We start from the raw sequence: 23897 nt of genomic DNA, 5'->3' as shown, positions 1-23897 counted from the left end.
CTTCAGAAAAATCTAGGTAATCAATACATATGGTTTCTGTAAATAAAGCTTTATAATTTGTTTAACTTACCAAAGACCATTAACACTTGAATTTTAAATTTTGACCATGTAAAAGAAATGGTACATCAGGCCCAGTGTCTATACAGCCCTGAAATGCCCCGTAGAGGGAAGGCAGGTTACATGGTGTCAGACAGACCTGGGTTTTTGTCCATACTCTTTGCATGTTACTATTTGTGATGTCTCAGCAAGCCACAGAGACTTTCCAACATCGTTTTCTTTTCTTTTCTTTTTTCTTTTTTTTGGTTTTTCGAGACAGGGTTTCTCTGTGTAGCTTTGCGCCTTTCCTGGAACTCGCTTTGTAGCCCAGGCTGGCCTTGAACTCACAGAGATCTGCCTGCCTCTGCCTCCCAAGTGCTGGGATTAAAGGCATGCACCACCGCCGCCCGGCCACCATCAGTTTTCATAGATGAAAAACAGCTTTAAAATCTAGCTCCTCACATGGAAGTTCAAGTGGAGGTCAGGGTCTTGCTTGGTAAGGAACAAGCTCTCTAGTAGTATCCCATGAATACAGCAAAGATATGGAGGTTGAGTGCTAACACAAAACAGAAACCTTGCTTCTCAATATCCCAGACTGCTCCCTTCTGGGGTCTCTCCTTCCACTAAAGGATCAAACCTCGGAATAACACTTGATTTTCTTTTCCTTGCCATTTCCAATACTTAATTGATTAGCAGTGCCGCCAGCTCTACTGCCAAATGAATTCCTAACTGCTTTCCTGAGTCGTGGACAATACTTGAGCAAGCAGTCATCGTCTCACCAACGCCCCTCTCCCTGTGTTTACTAGAATTTACATCTGTGCTGTCCAGACAACTGTTACATCCAGTTTTGGTTTTGCTTTTTTTCTCAGATGGAAAGCTTAGCTCCTCCGCAGCAGCCACATTTCAGTTCCTTAACCACACAGTGAACCTGAATCAACATCACATGTTCCCATTGGCACAGAAAGTTCTATGGGACGGACAAAGCTCATTCCTCCCTTCAGGAGTATGCACTTGCTACTCCTTCATCTGGAGTGTTCCATCTGGATGTGGGGATTGCTAGTTACTTCTCACAGTTCAGGTCTCAACTAAATGACATCTTCTGGGGAACCTTCTGAATTTAACCGGTTACCTCATCTGAGACAGCTCCTCCATCTCCCCACTCGGGGACATTTTGCACCTCATTTTTCCCATTTTATCTTCTTCATAGCATTCATGACTACCTGAAGTTACTTTGTTTTGTTTCTATTTCTACCTATGGAATGAAAACTCCATGCAGAGAAAGGCCATGTTTGATTCCCACAGCAGTATCTCCAGGGAACACCAGGCACATAGGAAATGCAAAACCAGTGTCTGAACAAAGTAAAAAAATGAGTTAAATACTTAGATAAGTCTATTGATATTCGTCCCTTGCTGCCCTGCAGTGAAACTTCACTTCTCATTTTCTTAAGATGGTTTTCTTAACTCTGCTGTTGAGTTTTTTTGTTTGTATGTCTGAGACAAGGTCTCCCTATGTGGCCTTGGCTGGCCTGGAACTCGCTGTGTGGAACAGGCTGGCATGAGATCCACCTGCTTCTGCCTCTGAGTGCTGGGAGTGTCAGGGCTGAAGGCATGCGACACCCCAGCCTGGTTCTCTTTGGTCTGAAGCAGACAGTAGCATCACCTTCACTTTACCACTGAGGCTCTTTGTAAATCGGAACCATACTTCCCAGGAGGGCACTGTGGTACCTTTGTAACCCCAGCACTCAGGAGGTCAGGACAGGAGGCTAAGGAGCTTGAGGCCAGTCTGAGATATAGTAAGCTCTTGTCTCAAAACAATGCAAAAACAAAACCAAAACCAACCAAACAAAAACCCCTTGTGCTTCCTTTATCTTTCTCTAAAGATCCCAGTAATATCTAACACAAACCTCCATCAAGGCTCCTGGAGGCCCGTTTGCTTGCTGTCCGCTCAAAGTGTGGGGCGGGCCTGTCAATCAGAGCACTGGCTTGCCTGGTCTGTGCTTGAGTCCGGCCACTGTACCGAAATTTAGATCCCAGGGCAAGAAATTTACTTTTGGGAATGGTGTCTGTAGAAGTGAGTCTGGGAGAGAAAAATCATAATAATTGTGTTATTTTATTATTTTATTTCAGTATTTTATTATTGTGACTATAAAACTAATAATCAACCAAGAATAAAAATGTTTCCAAATTCTTGTGGTTTTTTTGTTTTTTTTTTTTTTTTAGTAGTTAAGCGATTTCTAGTCAAGCAATCCTTATTGTAAGTCTACGACATATCTCAAGCAACCAGAATTAGTTTAGTTGGGACCTATATTAAAATCATTGTTAAGTCTCTATAGATAAGATATTATGGTTTTCAAAATGCCTGATAGCACTGGAGGTTTTACACTACATCCTTGAAATGTTTTCATCATTTCGTCATACAGGATATTGAAACATCCCAGGAAGAGGTTACTTGCTTAAGGCTACAAAGCTATTAAGAGGCTGGACTGTAACAACCCAAGCCCAGGCCTGAGTCCAGCTGCTGTGAAAACAACTAGAGCCCCTAGCAAGCACCAGGTCTCACCCCTCGCTTCTGCTGTCCTTTTCCAGTGCATGGAAAGGCACTCTGGGATCGCTGCAGCATGCTTTCCAACCAAAAGAGGGGGAACTAGATTCACTTTACTTAATCAGTCTCCTTGGTTCTCTCTCACCTGAGCTAAATAAAATGGCAGCCCTACAGAGAAGACACTTTCAACAGCAGGTTCAAGATAAATGTGCACAAATAATGTATCCTTGAGAAATACCTGAGTGAGAACAATACCTGAAAAACGTGTGATGCTCCACACACACTTTCCATAATTTCTTAGCTGCACGGTAACTGGGAAGCTTGAAGCCAATGGTACTTTCATATTGTTCTTGCTATATAGATACAAATAAACACAAAACATAAGTATTATTTGGTTATAGTGACACAGAGCCAGAGAAATATGATACCACCAGAGATGTTTTTAAATACAAAGAATATCTTGGGGTTGGAGAGATGGCTCAGTGGTTCCAAAGGACTGGCATTCAATTTCCAGAACCCACATGGTGGCTAACAATGATCTGTTACTCCATATCCCAGAGATCCAACATCCTTTTCTGACCTCCATGGGTACTAGACATGCATGTGGTATACAGACATGCAGGCAAAACATCCATACACACAATATTTTTAAAAATTAAAAAACAAGTTACATTAAATTTTTTTTTCTTACTAAAAGAAGCCTGTTCACTGAGGGAAGCTTTTTCTAAAGCAAAAAGGCCAGGAAATACATCTTCTACTACTTATGCATCTTTTTTTTAGAACACATACACAAGCATTCTTTACGAGACATACTTTAATCAACTTGACTGCTAGAACTGCTTTTCCTTAGGCACACACCTTCATTTGTAACTTTAGATTACTCAATAATCAGGGAGGGAGACGTCTAGTCATTTCCCCAGTCAGTCACTATTATGATGCAATAGGAATTAGTAATGGGAGCTAAACATTTGTCTCAAACCAGATTCCTTTTTTCTTTTTTCTAAAGGCAGGGTCTCACTATGCCCTGACTAGCCTGGCTATGTAATCTCAGGGCTCTGGAATTAAAGGTGTGCCTCCCTGTCCAGCCTAGATTCTTTTCATTTAACACTGACAAGTAAGAATCACAGTATTGACTGTGCTCAGCATGCTCGGTGTATGCACATACCGTGACTAGCCAAACCCAGCAAACTGGCACACAGACTAGCTCACAAGTCTTTTTTCTTTTCTTTTTTTTGGGGGGCAAGAATACTTAAAACTCATCCTCATAATGCTTTTTTTCTAGGGGGAGAGTCAGTGTTGAATGCTAAACCCAGGCCTCATACATGCTAGTGTACCTCTTAGCAACTGTCAAGAATACATTCATTTGTAACCTATAGTTAACACATTGTGCAATAAGGCTCTGGCACTTATCTCCTTGTTCTTGAATGATTACAAGTTTTCTTTTCCTGTTTAACTGACCCGTGAGCACCTTTCTGACTGAAGCAAACCATACTGGGCTATTAGAAACACAAGCTTTTGGTCTGGCCTCTTTGTTTCTACGTCAAGCACACTTTGTAAGATGGAAAAGGAAGCAGGTTCGCTTTGAGTGTGTTATTGCTAGCAATAGTATGACTAGATTCAAAATTATAATTTCCTACATGAAGAACTGAGCTCCAAGAAGTTATCTGCTGACTCAGCTACAAAATGGAGCGACCCTCGGCTGTAGTCATAGCACACTACTTTTCAGAACTCTGTTCTTCTCAACTGCTTCCAGAATGAATTACGTATTTTCACTATATAATAGACAGTTGAGACTTCTAAGCCAAGGGCTTCCAATAACATTTATTAATATTTCTGTGCATGTATATTTTTCTGCTTTCCTACAGTAAAATGCAAGCTAGTTGAAGAATGGCATCTTTTTACTTATTATTATATTTAGAGCCCCTAGAATAAATGCCACTGGCACACAATAAAAAACCTGTTTAATAGGCATTTCTTGGTTAGCCAGACATGGTGGTGCATGCCTTTTAATGTCAGCACTGGCACACAGGACAAGCGGATCTTTGCGAGTTCCAAGCCAGCTGGGTTTACACAGTTAGACAGTGTCTCAAAAAATTCTTTGTTGTCAAGACTGCTAGATTTTAACTGAGGGAGGATACTGATAAGCACTTGCACAGGTAAATGATTATGGAATGAAACAGTGCTTCAAGGCTCATCCAGAATTTCCAGGCTGAGACAGTACCACTTTTCACCAGCAGATGGTGATACACACACACAAAGCCACCTTCCATAAGCAAGGACAGGGCTTCTGTGCCTCCCGCTCTCATTCCGTCTTCAAATGGATTGGAACACAAAAGTCACTATCCTTCTTGAATATAAGGAAGCTCAGCTTCCGATCTTTCCAGAGTCTCTTGTTGAGGAAGTCGCAGAGAAGAAATTAGAGCTTTAAAAAAAAACACCCGGGGCTGGAGAGAACTCAGTGGTTAAGAGCAAGCACATGCACAGGACTCAAGGTCAGTTCTCAGTGCCTATGTCAGGTGGCTCACAATGGCTATAGCTCTGGTTCCAAGGGATTCAATGTCTCTGGCCTCCTGGGGCACCTACATTCATGTGCACATACCCATATATACCCCACCCCACCCCCATACACACTTAAAATTAAATCTCCAGGACAGGCAGAGAAACAGAGATCCTTTGTAAAAACACAAAATGAAAACTTCACAAAATTAACTCCTATTTAAACAATTAATTTTCTGTTGTACCACCATAGTTCTTCAATATAAAAGCTAAGTTGATGGGTATAAAATGAAATTTGACCACCAATTACTGAGGGTTTTTTTTTGTTTTTTCTAGTTTTGTTTTGTTTTCTAGATGTTAAAGACAGTTCTTATGTGGACAGGGTTGGCAGTCCTGACCCTCTTTCTCCATCACAAAAGTGTGAGGATCAGCTGTATGAGGACTTCTTAGATGACATAAGGGGAAATGGGGAGAAGAAATGTTTGATTTATTCATTCATTTTTTCTTTTTCAAGACAGTGTTTCTCTGCATACTGTCCCTGGAACTCACTCTGTAGACCAGGCTAGCCCCGAATGCAGAGATCTGCCTGCCTCTGCCTCCTGAATGCTGGGATTAAAGGCGTGCACCACCACCACCCAGTGATTCATTCATTCTTAAAACAAGGTTTTCCTTTGTAACTCAGGCTAACCCTGAACTTGTAATTTTCCTCCTGCTTCAGCCTTCAGGATTACAAGTGTGGGGATTACAAGCATTTGCTAATCAAGTCCAGCTAGATGGGATGTTTCAGTCCACATTTGGTTTGGGAGAAAAGAAAAACTTAAGTTGCATACCTCTCCAGGCCGGATCTTGATGAAAAAGCTGCTACGTTTATAAGAAATCTTTAGCACTTTGGGCCAAGGAAAACGGTTAATTCTCAACTTATCTTTGTAAACCAAAAGGCCACTAGAGCAGACTCCAAGGATAATATCCACTCCCTCCAAGTCCTGAAAAAGAGAAGCATCAGCATTTCACTGAGTGAAGTGTTCAACACATTATTGGCTTTTTAAAAAAAATAATTTATTTAATTTTATTTTATGTGCATTGGTGTGAGGGTGTCAGATCCCCTGGAAATGGAGTCACAGACAGTTGTGAACTGCCATGTGGGTGCTGGGAATTGAACCCAGGTCCTCTGAAAGAACAACCAGTGCTCTTAACCTCTGAGCCATCTCTCTAGCCCCACTATTGGCTATTATTAAATAATCTGAAGAGATCAATAACCCAAAACGGTTACAAAGCATACAATAAAGAAACAAAACTTAAGCTGGGTGGTGGCGCACGCCTTTAATCTCAGCACTCAGAGGCAGAGGCAGATGGATCTCTGTGAGTTTGAGGCCAGTCTGGTCTACAGAGTGAGATCCAGGACAGCCAGGACTATAGAGAGAAACCTTGTCTCAAAAAACAAAATAAAACAAACAAACAAACAAACAAACAAAAAGTCATCGTCCACTGGAGTATTTCATTTCAGGAGACCACCTTAGGGACCCCACTAGGCACCATGGTAAGAGTTATCACTATTAGGCCAGTGAGATGACTCAGCAGATAAGAGTTATCACTATTAGGCCGGTGAGCTGACTCAGCAGATAAAGACACCTGCTGCCAAGCCTGACAACCTGAGTTCAATCCCAGAATCCACATGGTGGAGTGAAAAAACTCCCAGGTTGTCCTCTGATCCCCACACATCCACTACGACGTGTACATGTTTATTATTGTATAAAGTTGGCACAAGAGCTGGGCAGTGGTGGCGCACACCTTTGATCCCAGCGGATCTCTGTGAGTTGGAGGCCAGCCTGATCTACAGAGTGAGTTCCAGGACAGCCAAGGCTCCACAGAGAAACCCTGTCTGGAAAAAACAAACAAACAAACAAACAAACAAACAAAAAAACACAAGAGAGATCTGACAGTAAAAAGTTTGATGTTAAGTATATTAAATTATAAATACTATTCCTAAGCCTAGAAAGAACACTAAAGCATTATATTAATGTAGCTAGTTATTAAGAAAAAATTGAAATATTAATCACATAATACAAGGAAAATAAAATGCACCTGAATTAATCATGATTATTTATCTAGTTAAGTAATCAAACCTAAAGTTAAATGATTCCAAAGTTAACTCTTCCTGACTACTTTTCCCTAAGATACATACAGAGAAAATTATTAGTAGCTAAATGTGTTATATACAAGAATTACAGAGATAAAGAAATCCAGCTTCAATTCAAAGACTACATAGCTGAGAATTTACCAGAAGATGTCTTCTTACGTTTTTAAAGTCCATGGGTTACAACTATCTTTCTCTTTTTAAAAAATTTTAAAGGGGCTGGAGAGATGGCTCCGTGGTTAAGAGCACTGACTGCTTTCCCAGAGGACCTGGGTTCAATTCCTGGCACCCACATGACAGCTCACAACTGTCTGTAACTCTAATTCCAGGGGATCCGACAACCTCACACAGACATACATGCAGGCAAAAACACCAACACACATAAAAATAAAAACTAAAAAAAATGTTTTTAACTTAATTAATTAATTAATTATGGGCAGGCACACACCTGCCACAACTGAAGTACCTGTGGAGGTCAGAGGCCAACTGCTGGAGTTGGTTCTCTCCTTCACCATGTGGGTCTCGGGGATCACACAGCTCACCGGGCTGGGCACCAGGTGCCTTTACCCACTGAACCAGCTTGTTAGCTTTCTTTCTCTTTCAGTGACATTACTGGGAGGAGCACTGTGCTTTGTAACGTTGTGAAAGGGCACATGTTATCTGACTCCAGCCACTCCTGACGCCAGCTTCCATTAGGAAATGAGAAGTAAAACCTAAGAGATTTCAGTCCTGCAAGTGCTCCTCAGCTGACCTTCTGAGGTCCTAACAGCACTTTCCAGGGTCACGGGAGCCACAGTGCCCTGCAGAACAATCCAGAGCACGGTGATGGCTTTAGAAAGCCGTGACGGCACAATGAAATTTTACTAGGACAGACAGAACCTAAACATGAAATCATAAGACATTCAGGCAAGGAGACTCCTGAAAATCATCCACAGGTCTAAGTAGAGACCAGATGCTTGAATGGCCTGATGTCTGAATGTTTCTGAATTCCTACCAAGTGATTTTTCTGCTTATTCTGGAATAAATAGAGCAAAGGAGAGTTCATCATCCTCTGAGATAAAGCTATCACATCTTTGAAGAGTTCTGCTAAACAACTTGTCATACTAAGCTAAAAAGTAGATTTCCCTGGGTTTATGCCTGGAAGCCATGATAAAATCTCTTCACTTTGAAAAATGTATTTATTTGAAACAGGGTCTTATGTATCCCAGGCTGGCCTATATAGCCAAGAATAATACTGAACTTTTGATCCTCCTGCCTCTGCTTCCCAAGGGCTGGGATTATGGGCAAGCACCAACACATCCAGTTTATGACCGCTGAGGACTGAACCCAGGACTTCATGCACACTAGGCAAGTGCTCTATCAGCCAAGCATTATCTCCAGCCCCATTTCCCTTTTGTGGCTAGGTATCTCTATTCCTTTATTTCCTACTGGATTGGCTTTGTCTACATCACAGGTACCAGATAAGTTCCTGTGGATCATCCTCAGGATCATCCCTTGCAATCTTTGCAACACCCCTAGCCATTTTAGTAGCCAGTTAGTAGCCAAGCAACTTGCCTTACTTAGGCAGGTCTGTGATTAAAGTTCATGCTTCTGATTTAACCAGTAGTTCTCAAAAGAGCGATGGCTTATTTGGGACGCATGAGTCACGTCACAGACTGCTGAGGTCCTCCCCACTTTCTGATTTTTAACTCTGAGAGAGAACTGAAACATGTATTTCTAACAAGTTCCTACATGGTGTTAAATGCCACTGACTCAGAGACCACACTTAGAATCACTGGCCTTGGGGAATGGTTCTGATTGAGGCATCATTAGTACCATTTGGAATGGTCATTAAGTCTAGAGCTAGAGCCTCTTCCGACCAGCTAATAAATCTGGGCAGTGCTCTGAAATCTGCACATTTAGTAGACACCCAGGTGATTCTTGGGTGGATAATGATGCTTGTGGAACTGAAATACTCCTTGATGCCTCTCTGTATTTTCAAATGTAACTTTATTTTAGAAAATACAATTTATTTTTCTCTAGGTGTTACACACACACACACACACACACACACACACACACACACACACACACACATATATAGGTTTTTCAAGACAAGGCTTCTCTGTGTAGTTTTGGTGCCTGTCCTGGATCTCGCACTGTAGACCAGGCTGGCCTCAAACTCACAGAGATCCATCTGCCTCTGCCTTCCGAGTGCTGGGGTTAAAGGCATGTGCCACCACCGCCCGGCTATCTTTACAATGTTTTGGTTGCAAATTTTTTTGTAAATAGGAAACATTTTATTGATACAGAATTTATATGCCACATAATTTTCCCACTTAAAATATAGAATTCATTTTTTAAGATAGGCATACAATCATCACACCCCCCACTCCAAAAAAAAAAAAAAACCAAAAACCCTTAAGAAGACATTTTCTAGCATGGCAGTAGTGGAACATGCCTTTAATCCCAGAACTCCGGAGGCAGAGGCAGGCAGATCTCTGAGTTTGAGGCCAGCCTGGTCTACAGAGCAAGTTCCAGGACAGCCAGGGCTACAAGAGAAAGCCTGTCTTGAAAAAAACCAAAATTAATAAACACCATAAATAAATGTTAAGAGGTATAAGATAAATCAAGTGTGCTACATACATTAATAGGTATGTGTCATATTCATATACATACAAGTTAATAAAGGCCAAAGTTATCGATACCTTTGCTTTGTGAAGATCAACTCCATACATGGACAACTTTTTGGCATTCTCAAGAAATTCCAAGTCAGCCTGAGCTGGAGTCATGGACCTTTGGCAGAATAAAAATAGAAAAGTCAGTGACATAGCAGAAGCATTTATGGTAATAACAGCTGAATATTCATTGTACTTTATATAAACACACACACACCAACATGTATATATTTTTGGGTCCTCAAAGTAATTATGGAATGAGAATCTTCTCACTACCTGAGTCTAAATAATTGAAATATACCTTATAAAACACAAATTTAAGAAAACCAGATGTCACCAATAAGCTACCAGAAAGGCAAACTCTTAATCCAACCATTTCCTCCACGCTACTCCATCCGTCTGGAGTTCTGCACCCCTCTCTTCAGCCCTTTTGTGTGTCACACATGAACTCCTCCTACTAATATTTTTTACCAAGGAGATGACCAAGTTAAATCCTCAGTATAATTTACAAGATCCTCTTAGCTGCCCTTTTCTCTCTATACCCTGAATTGAGTTATTATGGAAATTAAACTGGAGGGCAAGCTGATGCTATTTAACTGGGACTCCTAATGGGAGCAGATTTGATGAAAAGAAATTTGCTGGTAACAGATGGTGTCCTGCCCACTGATCTCAACAAATAAATTGGCTAATAGAAGCATCCTGATAATGGGGCTGTTTTCTGTTATTAAGATGTCTTCACTGGCAGGCATATAATGAGTTAGACTTGTTTGAAAACAGTCCATCTCACTGTCTAAACAGTCACGGTGCCAGCCTCTCCTTTATAAGTTTCTTCTCTTTTGAAGAATGTTCTTGAGCTGTTCTGTTAGCTCAAGACAAAGACATCACTCACAATGCTGCACAATTTGGACCAATTATGACAGTTCACAGTAACAGCAAGACAGAGCATCCCCAAGGAAAAACACACGGGCAAGCAACTTTCCCTTAAGACTGCCTGCAGCCATGGAAGCAGCAGGGGTGTCTTCACTTACCCAGGAAAGGTCTCTGCCAAACCCATCTGTCTTTACCCTCATTAAAAAAAAAAAAAAAAAAAAAAAAAAAAGATTCTTGGAAGCACCAAAAGGAGAAGAAAAAAATCACCTCAGCTTTCCTGAATAAATGTTTCATAAGCTCCATCCAAAGCATCACACCCAAATTTATTAATTGAAAGTGAAAACAAAGGGGGTTTGGGAACCTGTATGCATGTTATTCAAAACACCTCAGGCAACTTTTATAATTGCATATACCTTCCCATGTAAGTGATATGCTCTTCTACTTGAGGTTAGTCTCAGCTACTTTGTGTTTTTGTTGTTCCTATTATTATGTGTTGATAAACAGGACCCAGATCATGTCACCAGCAAATTAGAATTCAGTAAGAGGCAACAGGTTCAAGTCATGTCCTGTGGACTGGAATCCTGATCCCTGCCCTTAGAGTCATGTCTACATCTCCTTCAGCCCCTCTATAAGGTAAGAATCATAATGTCTATTTGTACATCATAAGTATAAACAATGATTTTTTTAGTCTTTGGTAAATACATGAAATGTGATTATTAAGATCAAATTAGACTGTGAAACTGCTTTGTAAACTATAAATGTTTATTACTACTGAAACCTTAGTTTCTAATAGTTCAGTGGTCCATCTACATACATATCATATAAAATTACAAAAAATTTGGAGCCAGGCACGGTGGCACACAATGTAACTGCAGTACTTGGAGATGGGAGCAGAAGGATAAGGTGTTCAAGTCAGCACAGGTTACATGAGGCCTTCTCAACCCCTACCCTCACTCCCAGGGATGGTGGTATATATCTTTAGTCCCAGCAATAGGCAAGCAGAGGCAGGTATATCTCTGTGAATTCAAGGTCAGCTGGTTTACAAAGCGAGCCCAGGTCAGGCAGGCCCACATAGTGAGACTTTACCTCAAGCAGATAAATTTGGGTGTGTGTGTGTGGGGAGGGTGTATATCACTTAAATTCACACACAAATTTTAAAACATTAAACAGAACACACACCAGAAGCCTTCTCTAGAGCTAGGGAGACAGCTCATTGCTAGTTGTGCAAGCATGAAGACCTGAGCTCAAATCCCTGCACCCACAGAAAAGCCAGGCAGGAGTGTGTACTGAAGGGGCAGAGACAGGAGAATCCCAGTCTTCCAGGTCCATTAGTGTAGCCAACCAGTGAGCTCCAGACTCAGTGGGACATCCTGACTCAAAAAACGAGGCTGACAGGAGCTGGAGAATTGGTATAGAGACGGTTCAGTGGTTCAAAGTGTTTATTATGCAAGCAGGAGGACCAGAGTTCAAATCCCAGCACCCATGTGAATAAAAGCAAGATGTCATTCCATCTCCACTTATAACCCTAGCAGAGCAGGACAGAGGCAGATTAGTTGGGGCTTGCTGGCTGCCAGCCTAGTGGAAAAGAACATGAGCTCCAGGTTAAGTGAGAGACCATACCTCAAAGGCACCAAGTGGAATATAGGGAAGGACACCTGATGCCTCCTCTCATCCCTGCCCACACAGGCGCCCATGCATGCATACACGCACATACCACACACAAAACATCTCACACACCATAAGGTGGAGAGCAACAGAGGAAGACATCGATATTACTCTCTAGCCTCCAAACATGCTTGCACAGGTACATGTTATCCGCATACATCACACACACACACAATTTAAGGTTTTTTCCCCTATATTCATTTTCAACTCTGAGGGACATCAATTTGAATATACATATTCAAACTATGTATCTAGGTAAGTGTGCTTCAACACTGTAGTATGAGGAGGAGATGGTAGGTAGAGATTCATTCTTGAAACTATTGATTGATGTTTTTTATGCTACTTTTAGATTTTTGAAACAATTATGGCTTTTTTTAAAAATTATGTATACATGTCAGAAGAGGGCACCAGATCTCATTACAGATGGTTGTGAGCCACCACGTGGTTGCTGGGAACTGAACTCAGGCCCCTGGAAGAGTAGCCAGTGCTCTTAACCCCTGAGCCATTTCTTCAGCCCCCCGTTTTTTTTTTTTGTTTGTTTGTTTTTTTAAAGATAGGGTCTCACTATGTGACTCTAACTGTACTGGAACTCACTATATGGACCAGGCTGGCCTCCCGAGTGCTGAGATTAAAGGAGTATGCCACTATGCTCAGCTAACAATTATGATTCTTTTTCTTTTCTTCTTTTTTTCAAGACAAGGTTCCTCTGTGTAGCCCTGGCTATCCTGGAACTCACTCTGTCGACCAGGCTGGCCTTGCAAAGATTGCCTGCCTCTGCCTCCTAAATGCTGGAATTAAAGGCATGTGCCACCACTGCCCAGCTCAATTATGACTTTTTTTTTAAGATTTATTATGTATACAGTGTTCTGCCTGTATGTATGGCTGCATGCCAAAAAGAGGGCACCAAATCTCATTATAGATGGTTATGAGCCACCATGTGGTTGCTGGGAATTTAATTGAAGACCTCTGGAAGAGCAGCCAATGTTCTTTACCTCTGAGTCCTCTCTCCAGCCCCTTCAATTATGATTCTCAAGCCATATATCATGCAAATAATTTTCCCCTAAGCTATTGCCAACCTAATGACCCCAATATTCCTGAATTCTTCTGTATGTACTTCCTACAAATAAGGACATCCTTCTACAGTGTAAAAACCAGAAAATTAATACTGACACATAATGCCATATAATCCTTAAAGCCCATTCCCCAAGCTCAGGCAGTTGTTACAGAATGATCCAGTGGTAGATCATGCATCCCTAGTCTAACCTGGTAGATCTGACTGTTACAGAATGATCCAGTGGTAGACCGTGTCTCTAGTCTAACCTGGTGTAGATCTGATGCTTGGGCTCAGGCAAGTGCTTCACACTGAGCTGTATCCCCAGCCCGGGGTCATGTGTCCCTGACAGAACTATCACAGAAGTAGAGCTGTGCCTACACTGCATCCTATCAAGTGTTTATAATTTCAATTTGTCCCTGCACAGACGATGTCCACTCTATCACTGATGTATGCCAAGTTTCTCTGAAATTCTTCTTTATCTCTTTGTAGCTATTAATTTTATGAGAATTCTTTTCAAATTTTTTGAGTATCCTCCACAAATTATTTATTTATGTATATCATTATGGATTTATAGATTCCGGGTTGGGATTCTTGTTTGTTTTGGCACTCCTCAAGCTGAGCAAGTGCTGTGCTACATCCCCAACCCAGACTCTCATTTGACTCACTGCAATAGAATCACTTATTCTGCATATCTATTTTCCTGCCTAAATTGCCCAAATTTGGTCAGTGGGAGCTTCTACAAGAACAATTTTTGTCCTTCTAAACATTTCTCATCTTTTTGAGCATCTCTTCCCAGCACAGTGTAGAGTTAAAGTATGCCAGTATTTATATATGGACCTGTTTACATCTCTATCACCACCTAGTGTTACACTGGAAAATGACTATGCACTGAAACCTCCAGTTTTAATGCAATACCCTTAGGTTCTTTTCTCCCTTTCCATAATTTGAATACCCTTTACTTACAAATTACCCTAAAGATTTTGACTAATTGGACCAATATTTTCTTTCTTTCACCCAGTATATAAACAAGCTCTCATTGCAGCCTTTGAACTCTCGCCATCTAGATACCCTTCTCATCCTCTGATCCTACTTGGACTGAATTCACCACCCTAAGCTGCTTTCCACATACGGATGCCCTCCTTACTCTACTAGGGTTTTGACTCCCCATGTTAGACCACCTTGGACTCCTTCACTCTGGCCATCCATTTTACTGCCCCCACCCCCTGTATTCTTCCCAGGCCTAATCTACACATGGATGCCTTCCTTGTTCTGCTTGGACTCTGAATCCCAGTCCCCAGTGCCCATGCCCTGTGTAGTAGTTGGAATGAGAATAAGCCCCATAGGCTCATATATTTGAATGCTTAGTCACCAGTTAGTTGAACTGTTTGGGAAGGATTAGGAGGTACAGCCTTGTTGGAAAAGATGTGGCCTTATTGGAGATGTGTCACTGGGAGTGAGCTTTGAAGTTTCAAAAGCCCATGTCAGACCAGTCTTGTTCTCTCTGCCTGCTGCCTACAGATGAGGGTCAGCTACTGCTCCAGAACCATGCCTGTCTGCTTCCCACCATGGAGATAAAGGACTCATCTTCTGAAAGTGTAAGCCAGATCCTAATTAAATGCTGTCTTTTATAAGAGTTGCCTTGGTCATGGTCTCTTCATGTCTCTTCACAGGAATAGAACAGGAGCTAAGACACCCTATGAGTTGTAACTCCTCAAGCTAGACTGCCCTCTAACCCACAGATACTGCCCTCACCGTGCTGAGACCTGGATGTCCTAAACCAGAGGCCTCTTCAGCATGACTTGTTCAGGTCACCTATTGTCCCAAAAAGGTTTTTCCAATAAAAAGAATCATAGATATTTACATATAAAATAAGGAAACTATCGTTAAAAACATGGGGAAAAGCTCCCACAACCATTCCACCCATAGACATCTGTGCTTGTAAGTACAATATATATATTTTCTAAATTAAAGTCATAAGTTAGGGGCTGGAAAGCTTAGTTAAGAATACTTGCTAGTCTTACAGAAAACCCAGATTCAGTTCATAGCACCCACATGGTGGTTTACAATAATCTGTAACTCTAGTTATAGGGAATCTGATATCCTTTTTGGCATCCAAGGCACTGCACACATGTGGTACATAGACATATATGAGGGCAAAACATCTAAACATATACAAAATAAAAATAAAATATTTTTAAATCATAAATTATCTTTCACTTTAAAATGTAATGATTAAAGTTTTTTATTTATTTATTTATTTATTTATTTTTTTTTTTTTTTTGGTTTTTCGAGACAGGGTTTCTCTGTGTAGCTTTGTGCCTTTCCTGGGACTCACTTGGTAGCCCAGGCTGGCCTCGAACTCACAGAGATCCGCCTGGCTCTGCCTCCCAAGTGCTGGGATTAAAGGCGTGCGCCACCACCGCCCAGCGATTAAAGTTTTTTGCTAAGATTTTCCAGACCTCTGAAAGACATAACAAACCTGCTGGGAAGAGGTTAGGTATTTCTACACTGTGGAGCATGTATTCAGGGGGCTGGAAAGATGGTGTTCCAGAGGTCTCGAGTTCAATTCCCAGCAACCACATGGTGGCTCATAATAACTGTCTATAATAGGATCTGGTGCCCTCTTCTGGTATGCAGGCATATATGCAGATAGAGCACTCATACACATAAAATAAATAAATAAATTTAGAAAAAAAAAAGAATGTATTCAGGAGCAAACAACAATTTACCACTTGGAAGTCCTGCAGCTTATAAAATACCAAGCCATAGAACCCTGGCACCAGCCAACACTTGCTTACAACACAGAGAAGTTACAGCACACTTCACCTATACTGACTTATTCAGCAAAGGCATCGCTATAGAGCGAGCTCCAGTGTTTTATTGCTGTGGGATGGTCTGTATGTCAAATGTGTTGCTGATTGGTCAATAAAAAAATCACTGATTGGCCAGTGGCCAGGCAGGAAGTATAGGCGGGACTAACAGAGAGGAGAATTGAGAGAACAGGAAGCTGGGTGGGAGAGACACTGCCAGCCACCATGATGACAAACAGCATGTGAAGATGCCGGTAAAGCCACGAGCCACGTGGCAGGGTATAGATTAATAGAAATGGATTAATTTAAGCTGTAAAAACAGTTAACAAGAAGCCTGCCACGGCCATACAGTTTGTAAGCAATATAAGTCTCTGTGTTTACTTGGTCGGGTCGGAGCGGCTGTGGGACTGGCAGGTGAGAGAGATTTGTCCTGACTGTGGGCCAGGCAGGAAAACCCTAGCTACATTTTATAGCAGCTTTTTAACAATATTTGTTGCCTTTCCTGACTAAGGACTGTGATTTCAAATAATTAAGTGGGGGACAACTGATAGGTCTGCATACCTCCTTAGTTCCCATAAACAGAGGGCCACGCTTGATTTGCCAGTGTTAATTCAGTTGATTATAGCTTCAAAACTCCCTGTCTGGGCAAAGGGCACTACTCCAGTTTACGTTTGTGTAGGCTGTCTTCTGTTTGTCTGAGGAGTAGGGTGGTATTAGCTTGTACCTTTCAACACATTAAAATGCTTACACCTCAGGAGGAGTTTCTTTGACTGATTAAAACACCACGCTACTAGGCATATTAACGTTTCCATCTGGGTTCCTGTTACTAAGATTATCAAAGTGTCCAGAATGGAACAAGTAAATCCCATGATGGCAGACATCTACATTTTTCAGTCATAGAGATCTGTGATTGTTTAGTTTCTACTGTTCATCTAACAGAACATCAACTAGACCACATCCATCATTCCTTTGAGATTGTTCTGTTAACTACTAAGAGTGGTTCTCCAAACACAAACTTACATTGTTTGTAAAATGGTGATATTATATTGTTGTTGTTGATTTTATGGTTTTTGGGGGGTATGTAACAGGGTCTCAAGTAGTCCTAACTGGCCTTGAACTTACTATTGTAGCTGAGGTTGACCTTGATTTCTGAGCCTTCTGCCTCCAATTCCCAAGAGCTTAGATAATGGGTCTGTGTCACCACAGATGTCTGAGATATTATCCTACAAGTATAATCATTTGCTAAGTGCTTTAGATACATTTTCTGAGTTAACTATCAAATTCACCTTACCAGCCTCATTTTTTCTGGTAAGAAAATGAACTTCGGGGCCTTAAGTAACTTACCAAGAGGAACAGAGCTAAAAAGGAATGGGATCTGAATTCAAAGTGAGATGGACTAACTCATCTATGTGCCCGCTGTATAATCTGCTAAGTTCCCAAATGCTCTCAGCTGCAGGAATGCCTTAGATATTGAGGACTACAAAGTACTTTCCTTTATGTGTTAGACTGTGCTATAAATTTGAAAACTAAGCAAAACTTAAGTGTTCATTTATTAAATCTTAAAGAATAACAATAAACCCACTGGATTTTTAAAAACTAACATTTATGAAAAATAATAGCAAAAGATGAAAAAAGTTAAGCCTTTTTTGATACTACATTCAAACATGAGAGCAGTTTCTTATGTGTGTTCATGTGTGTGCATGGGGGTCTGCATGTGTATATGAGAGTGAGCACGTGCATGTGTGTGCAGGTCAAAGGTCAACCTTGAATGTCATTCCTCAGGTGCCTTTCACCTTGTCTTTTGAAATATGTCTCTTCATTGACCTCACCAATTATGATACACTGGCTGGCCAGTGAGCCCCCAAATCCACTTGTCTCTGCCCCTCTAGTGAGGCCCCAAATCCACCTGTCTCTGCCCCTCTAGTGAGGCCCCAAATCCACCTGTCTCTGCCCTTCCAGGGCTGGGATTATTAGCATGTGCCACCATGAGAGGCTTTTGACAAGGGTTCTCTGCAGGCTCTGGAGCCTGAACTCAGGTCTCCCTGCTTGCAGGGCAAGCACTTTATCGACTGAGCCATCTCCCCAGTCTAAGAGCAGTTTCTTAAAGAGTAATGAAATGTGAAATCTGAAAACAAATCAATGAAATTTCTGTGCTGTTAAATTCCTTACATGTTTGAAATGTCACTGGTCTACCTTGTAATTTGAGTGGATCTTTTTACTTGTGCATTATTTTATTTATTTGTTTGTTTGTTTATTTACTTATTTAGATTTTTTAAAGACAAGGTTTTTCCATGTAGCCCTGGCTGTCCTGGAACGCACTCTAGATCAGGCTGGCCTCGAACTCAGAGATCTGCCTGCCTCTGCATCCAGAGTGCCAGGATTAAAGGTGTGCACAGTGAAAAAGATAAATAACTTAGAATTACCATGGAAACAATTCTTGAGACCTCTTGAGAGGATCTTGAAAGGCATCAAGATCTGTGGACTATGCTTTTAGATCTGTTGGCTAGTTTAAAGGCTGGTTATAAAAGTTACGTGTGACACTGCACGTAAAGCGCTTAGCACATTATTGGGCATGTAGTAAGAGATTATTATAATTGGTGACTTGTAATTATCATGATTATGTAACAATTTTAAAAGGAACAGTCTAGCGTTAGAGGAAAGACTGTACAAGTCCTTCCAAATTAGAATCCTATTGTGATCAAATAACTATTAAAAGTATCATCAGAAGCCGGGCAGTGGTGGCACATGCCTTTAATCCCAGCATTCAGGAGGCAGAGGCAGGTGCATCTCCGAGTTAGTCGTCTCAGACATTAGTATCTTAGGATGCATAAGCCCAATGTAAAAAGTAAGTTTTGAGAGCTGGAGAGATAGATCAGCATTTGAGAGCACTTGTTGCTCTTGCAGAGGACCCAGGTTCAATTCTCAGTACCAACATGGTGGCTCATAACATTCTGTAACTCCAGTTCTAGGTGACACAATACCCTCTTCTGACCCCCATGAACACAAGGCATGCACATAGTGCATACATACATGCAAACAAAACATTCATACACATAAAATAAAAGAAGCAAATCTAAAAAAAAAGTTTAAAAATAAATTCTGGCAGTTTTCTTTGGACACACTATTACCCCATGAGAGTTAGGTAACATATGAGATGACTGCTACATGGGTCATAAACTTTAAAATCCTTATTATGGGTGTGGGGAATGGTTAAAGGCACCTGTCATCAAGCCTGAAAACATGAGTTTGAGTTCTGGAACCCACATTATATAAAGAGATCTGACCCCTGCAAGCTATCTCCTGATTTCCACACACGCACTGTGGATACACATACGAGGCATATATGCAGATGCGCACACATACAATCAATTAATGAAAATTATTATGGTTTTCATGACTGAGGTGTCTGAACCTTGGGGGCAATAAGACGGTCAGAACCAGGCCATACTGAGATAAAGGTCTCTCATTTGAAGCATCCCAGTCCATGTAATCTATTAGAGCCACCTCAAAGAGAACAGGACAGCTCCATAGCCAGACAGAACACTTGCAGCTACCACAGCAAGCTCCTGAGACCATGCTTTGGATTTCTCTTTGAACAAAATGACCTTTTAAATCTTTGTAACACAGTGCATGCTCACCCAATTCAGGATGCCATGCCAAGGTGATGTAAATCAATGCTAAGATCAGACTAAAGCGGCTTGTGAAATTTAGCTATAGTAAGTCATTCAAATAGAAAATGGGTGTATGGAGAAAGAAATACAGTGAGGGCTCATTTTAGTATTAGGTAACAGTCACTGGAGTTTTATGTCACGCATACATTTCCTTTTCTCAATGGATTCATTGCCTCATTTCTTCTAAAGCAATAATCTCAATTAGACACTTAAGGAAGCAGATCAGAGAAATGTTAAGTGCATCATCTAAGTTCACAGGGCCAGGACAAAACAGAGGCACGATCTCAACCTGCCTCAAACCAAAGATAAGCCTTGCTCTTGGTCATGATGTGTTTCCTCTCAATGATTCCAACTGTTTTCATTAAAAGCAGTAAAGTCGCCGGGCGGTGGTGGCGCACGCCTTTAATCCCAGCACTCGGGAGGCAGAGCCAGGCGGATCTCTGTGAGTTCGAGGCCAGCCTGGTCTCCAAAGCGAGTTCCAGGAAAGGCGCAAAGCTACACAGAGAAACCCTGTCTCGAAAAACCAAAAAAAAAAAAAAAAAAAAAAAAAAAAAGCAGTAAAGTCAGTGAATTTGGTAAAGATTTGACTTTACAAAATACTTTCAAGGGTACCATGACCCTCTGAATCCACCCATGTGCACAGAACCCAAGTTACAAGTTCTTGCTCTAAGGATCTTAAGGCACCTAATACAGCATACGTCTAAAGCCTGAAATAAAAAAGTTAAAGCAATAATAGTAATAGCTATCATTTATTGAGCACCTACTATGTGCAAGGCCTTGTGCTAAAAGGTCCCCCCCACACACATGTATTATCTCATTTAGTTCTTACCCTACAATGCAATGCCCATTACTCTGATAACCAACAACAAAAGTCAATAAACCTAGAAACAGAAAATTTTTTTCAATAAACCTGGAAACAAAAACAGAAACAAACAAAAAAATTTTTCATTACCCTGATAAGAAAACCAGTCAGAGGACTTGAATGACTTTCCCAAAGTCAAACAATAAAAGGAAGTGAACTCAGGGTGACTCTCCCTATGGTAAACACTGAATCAATAACAAGTCAAGGGTTTAAACTCAGGGCCAAAATAAATACAGAACATCTGGAGACATGTTCACCTGTAGGATTTATGCAGTTCCATGACTTTCTCTTCAAGTTCCCTGGTCTGATTTGGGGCCAGTTTAAAATCACTAACATAATCCACGCCATGCAGTTCTGGGTCATAGTCTCCCAGTTCAGACTGGATGGTGTAAGAGCCGAGGAGGGCTAAGGTTGCAAAGGAACAGGGCAGCCGTCCAGCAACGATGTCCTGCCGAAGCTGGAGACATAAATAGTATCTACATCCAAAAAAGAAAAGATGTGAATATATCAGTAACAACAAAAGAACACAGACAGACAGATAAAAAGGAAGAAGGGGGAAAAGAAGAAGAGAGAAGGAAGGAGGCTAAGGAAACACGACATGATAATTGTCCAGTATAGGATAGTGGGCACATGGCTAGTCACTGTAAAACTGCTTCTCCCTCTTATTTGAAACATTTTCATAAAACAAAAATACTGTAACTATGTTGAACAGAGTTGGAAAGCAGGTTAGAAAAAGAGGGAAAGCAGGAGACATCTGAAGGAGGTAAAGAAACTACTATTTTACTGAGCACAAACTATTACTATGCACACACATGTGCACCATGAAAGTGAAATGAACATGTTTCTCAGGAAAAGAGATGGCATCTCAACTGAGAATGACTTCACACAGAGTAACTTAGACAATGCTACAGGGTTTCCATAGCATTAAATAATCAGATATTAGGAATTGATCTTATTCCCTCATCCACATTTTCCTATATTTTTATTTTGTATACGGGTGTTCTGCCTGCACATATATCTGTGTACCATGTGTATGCATCGGCCATAAAGGCCAGAGGACAGAGTTGAATTCCCTGGGGCTGGGGTTACAGACAGCTGTGGGCCACCACGTGGGTGCTGGGAATTGAACCTGGGTCATCGGGAAAAGCAACCAGTGCTTTTAACCACTGAGCCATCGCTCCAGCCCCTCTCTCTTTTTAGAGAGATGAAAACTGAATCCTAGAGATTGTAAATTCCTCAGAAACCAGATCATCGTCAATGAAATCAGACTTAGGAAGTAGTTTCTTGGCAACCCAGCAATTCAATGCAACAAATATTGCCAAGCATTTACTAGGAAGAGGGCTCTTGATGACATCACAGGCGTGCATGCTCACAGCAGTATTGTTCACCATACAGTAGTTTTCCATTTAGTTTTTGTTTATCTTTGACAAAAATCAAATAAAAATAATTTTCTTAAAAATTCAATAGGTTGGTTTTATGTAAGATTTGTGCTATAAATTAAATGGGCTCAAAAGACAGGTCAGTTCATGGGGATGGTTTAAAAGAGAGATAAATAATTATCATGTGATTTTGCTGTTTTCAGTCCTATGGGGAATACAATCGGACAGTTGGATCTTGTCCTCCAAGCACAGTTTAAGAGAAGTCCCGCCCACCACGTATTGTAGAGTGGTATGTCATATGGTAAACAGGGCTGGCTCCTGCCAGGTTCCAGCCTTTTAGGCTCAGTATCTTCAAGCCTGTTTTGAAGGCACCAGAAACTCTGTACTTTAGACTAACCATTTATCATTTTTCTTCCTGAGTGGGGAAATTCTCAGAGCTTATGACAAGAATTACAGTTCTGTATTTACGTGCTAATTATTTACCTTGTTATGTCTTCAGTTAACTGTGCTGGGTCTGGCGGATAAAACTTCACGTTAAATGTGAAATTCCATGGAACACCTATAAAAATAAAGATAGGAATTTTGTTTTTATGTCTAAATTTCTGATCAAAAATATTGTTTTCCTTTTTTTCTTAAATCTTTCAACATTTTCATGTTTTGTGTTTTAAAATATTGCTACCTTGCTTAGATTCCACCTAGAAAAGCTAGAAGACCTCATTTATGTGGTGATACATTGTTTATAATCTAAGAAATAAAGCTTGCCTGAAAATCAGAGGACAGAGCCAGCCACAGAGTTAAACATAGAGGTCAGGCAGTGGTGGCACACACCTTTAATCCTAGCACTCGAGGCAGAGGCAGAGATCCATTGGATCTCTATAAATTCAAGGCCATGCTGGGCTACACAAGATTAATCCAGTCTAAAAGAGAAACAGAGCCAGGCAGTGGTGGCACACACCTTTAATTCCAGCACTTGGGATCACACACCTTTAATCCAGCAGTAGGAAGGTTGAAACAGGAAGTGATACGGCAGGGCAGAGAAAGGAATATAAGGCAGAAGGAGATAGGAATTCACTCTCTTGCAGAGGCTCTATCAGGCTGAGGAGTTGATGAGGGAAGAGGTGGTAGCTGTGGCTTGCTCTGCTTCTCTGATCTTTCAGTTCTCACCCTGATATCTGGCTCCAGATTTATAATTATACTTAAATTATAATTCATAATTATAAGACCATTTAGGATTTGTGCAACACATTTATTTTTTAATATTAGCATAGTCTTTATTATAGTAGAGTAGAACCACACATAGAACTTGTTTTAGAAATGTGATTTATAGTCTGCTCTAAGCTATCAGAAGTTAATGGGTACTCTTTTGCAATTTTGAAGATATTTACTTATGATATATACACATTATCTGAAATAAAAGTTCATGTGCAATATATACACAAATCAATGGATATAAAAGAAACAAAAATTTAAGATAAAATAAGTTCAGCAAAATAATATTATTTGAGGAATCTGTGTAAAGGCCACCTAGGAATTCTTAAACTATTCTCTTTTTAAATTTTTCATAAGTCTGAAATAATTTTTAAATTTTTTTATTACTAATTTAAAAGATTTACTTCTCTCATCTGTGTGCATGTGTTTTTTTCTATATATATATGCATGTGTGTGCATACATGAGCACACGAACATGTATGTAGATGCTCACAGAGGCCAGAGTTGTTATA

At 40.7% G+C, this 23897-nt stretch overlaps 1 protein-coding gene across 24 annotated transcripts in view; it reads right to left on the bottom strand.

Moving 5' to 3' along the window:
- Window positions 1-23897, bottom strand: part of Epb41 (erythrocyte membrane protein band 4.1) — a 163734-nt gene that overhangs the window by 50765 nt on the left and 89072 nt on the right. For all 24 annotated transcript variants that reach the window (XR_008213912.1, XM_052718221.1, XM_052718215.1 and 21 more), the window contains exons 6-11: window positions 22660-22735; window positions 21055-21273; window positions 9896-9983; window positions 5905-6057; window positions 2834-2931; window positions 1941-2113 (exon numbers count right to left, since the gene is read on the bottom strand). Coding sequence is in view for 23 of the 24 variants with exons in the window: in XM_052718221.1 (XP_052574181.1) it covers window positions 1941-2113; window positions 2834-2931; window positions 5905-6057; window positions 9896-9983; window positions 21055-21273; window positions 22660-22735 (807 nt within the window). In the remaining variant the exon portion in view is untranslated. The remainder of the gene's footprint in view (window positions 1-1940; window positions 2114-2833; window positions 2932-5904; window positions 6058-9895; window positions 9984-21054; window positions 21274-22659; window positions 22736-23897) is intronic.

The sequence above is a fragment of the Peromyscus californicus genome, unplaced genomic scaffold, assembly GCF_007827085.1.
Source record: "Peromyscus californicus insignis strain IS unplaced genomic scaffold, ASM782708v3 Scaffold_5__1_contigs__length_169319896, whole genome shotgun sequence".
Classification (NCBI taxonomy): Eukaryota; Metazoa; Chordata; class Mammalia; order Rodentia; family Cricetidae; genus Peromyscus; species Peromyscus californicus.
The sequence above is the reverse complement of the archived record's forward strand: the minus strand, read 5'-3'. Positions and strand labels throughout refer to the sequence as shown.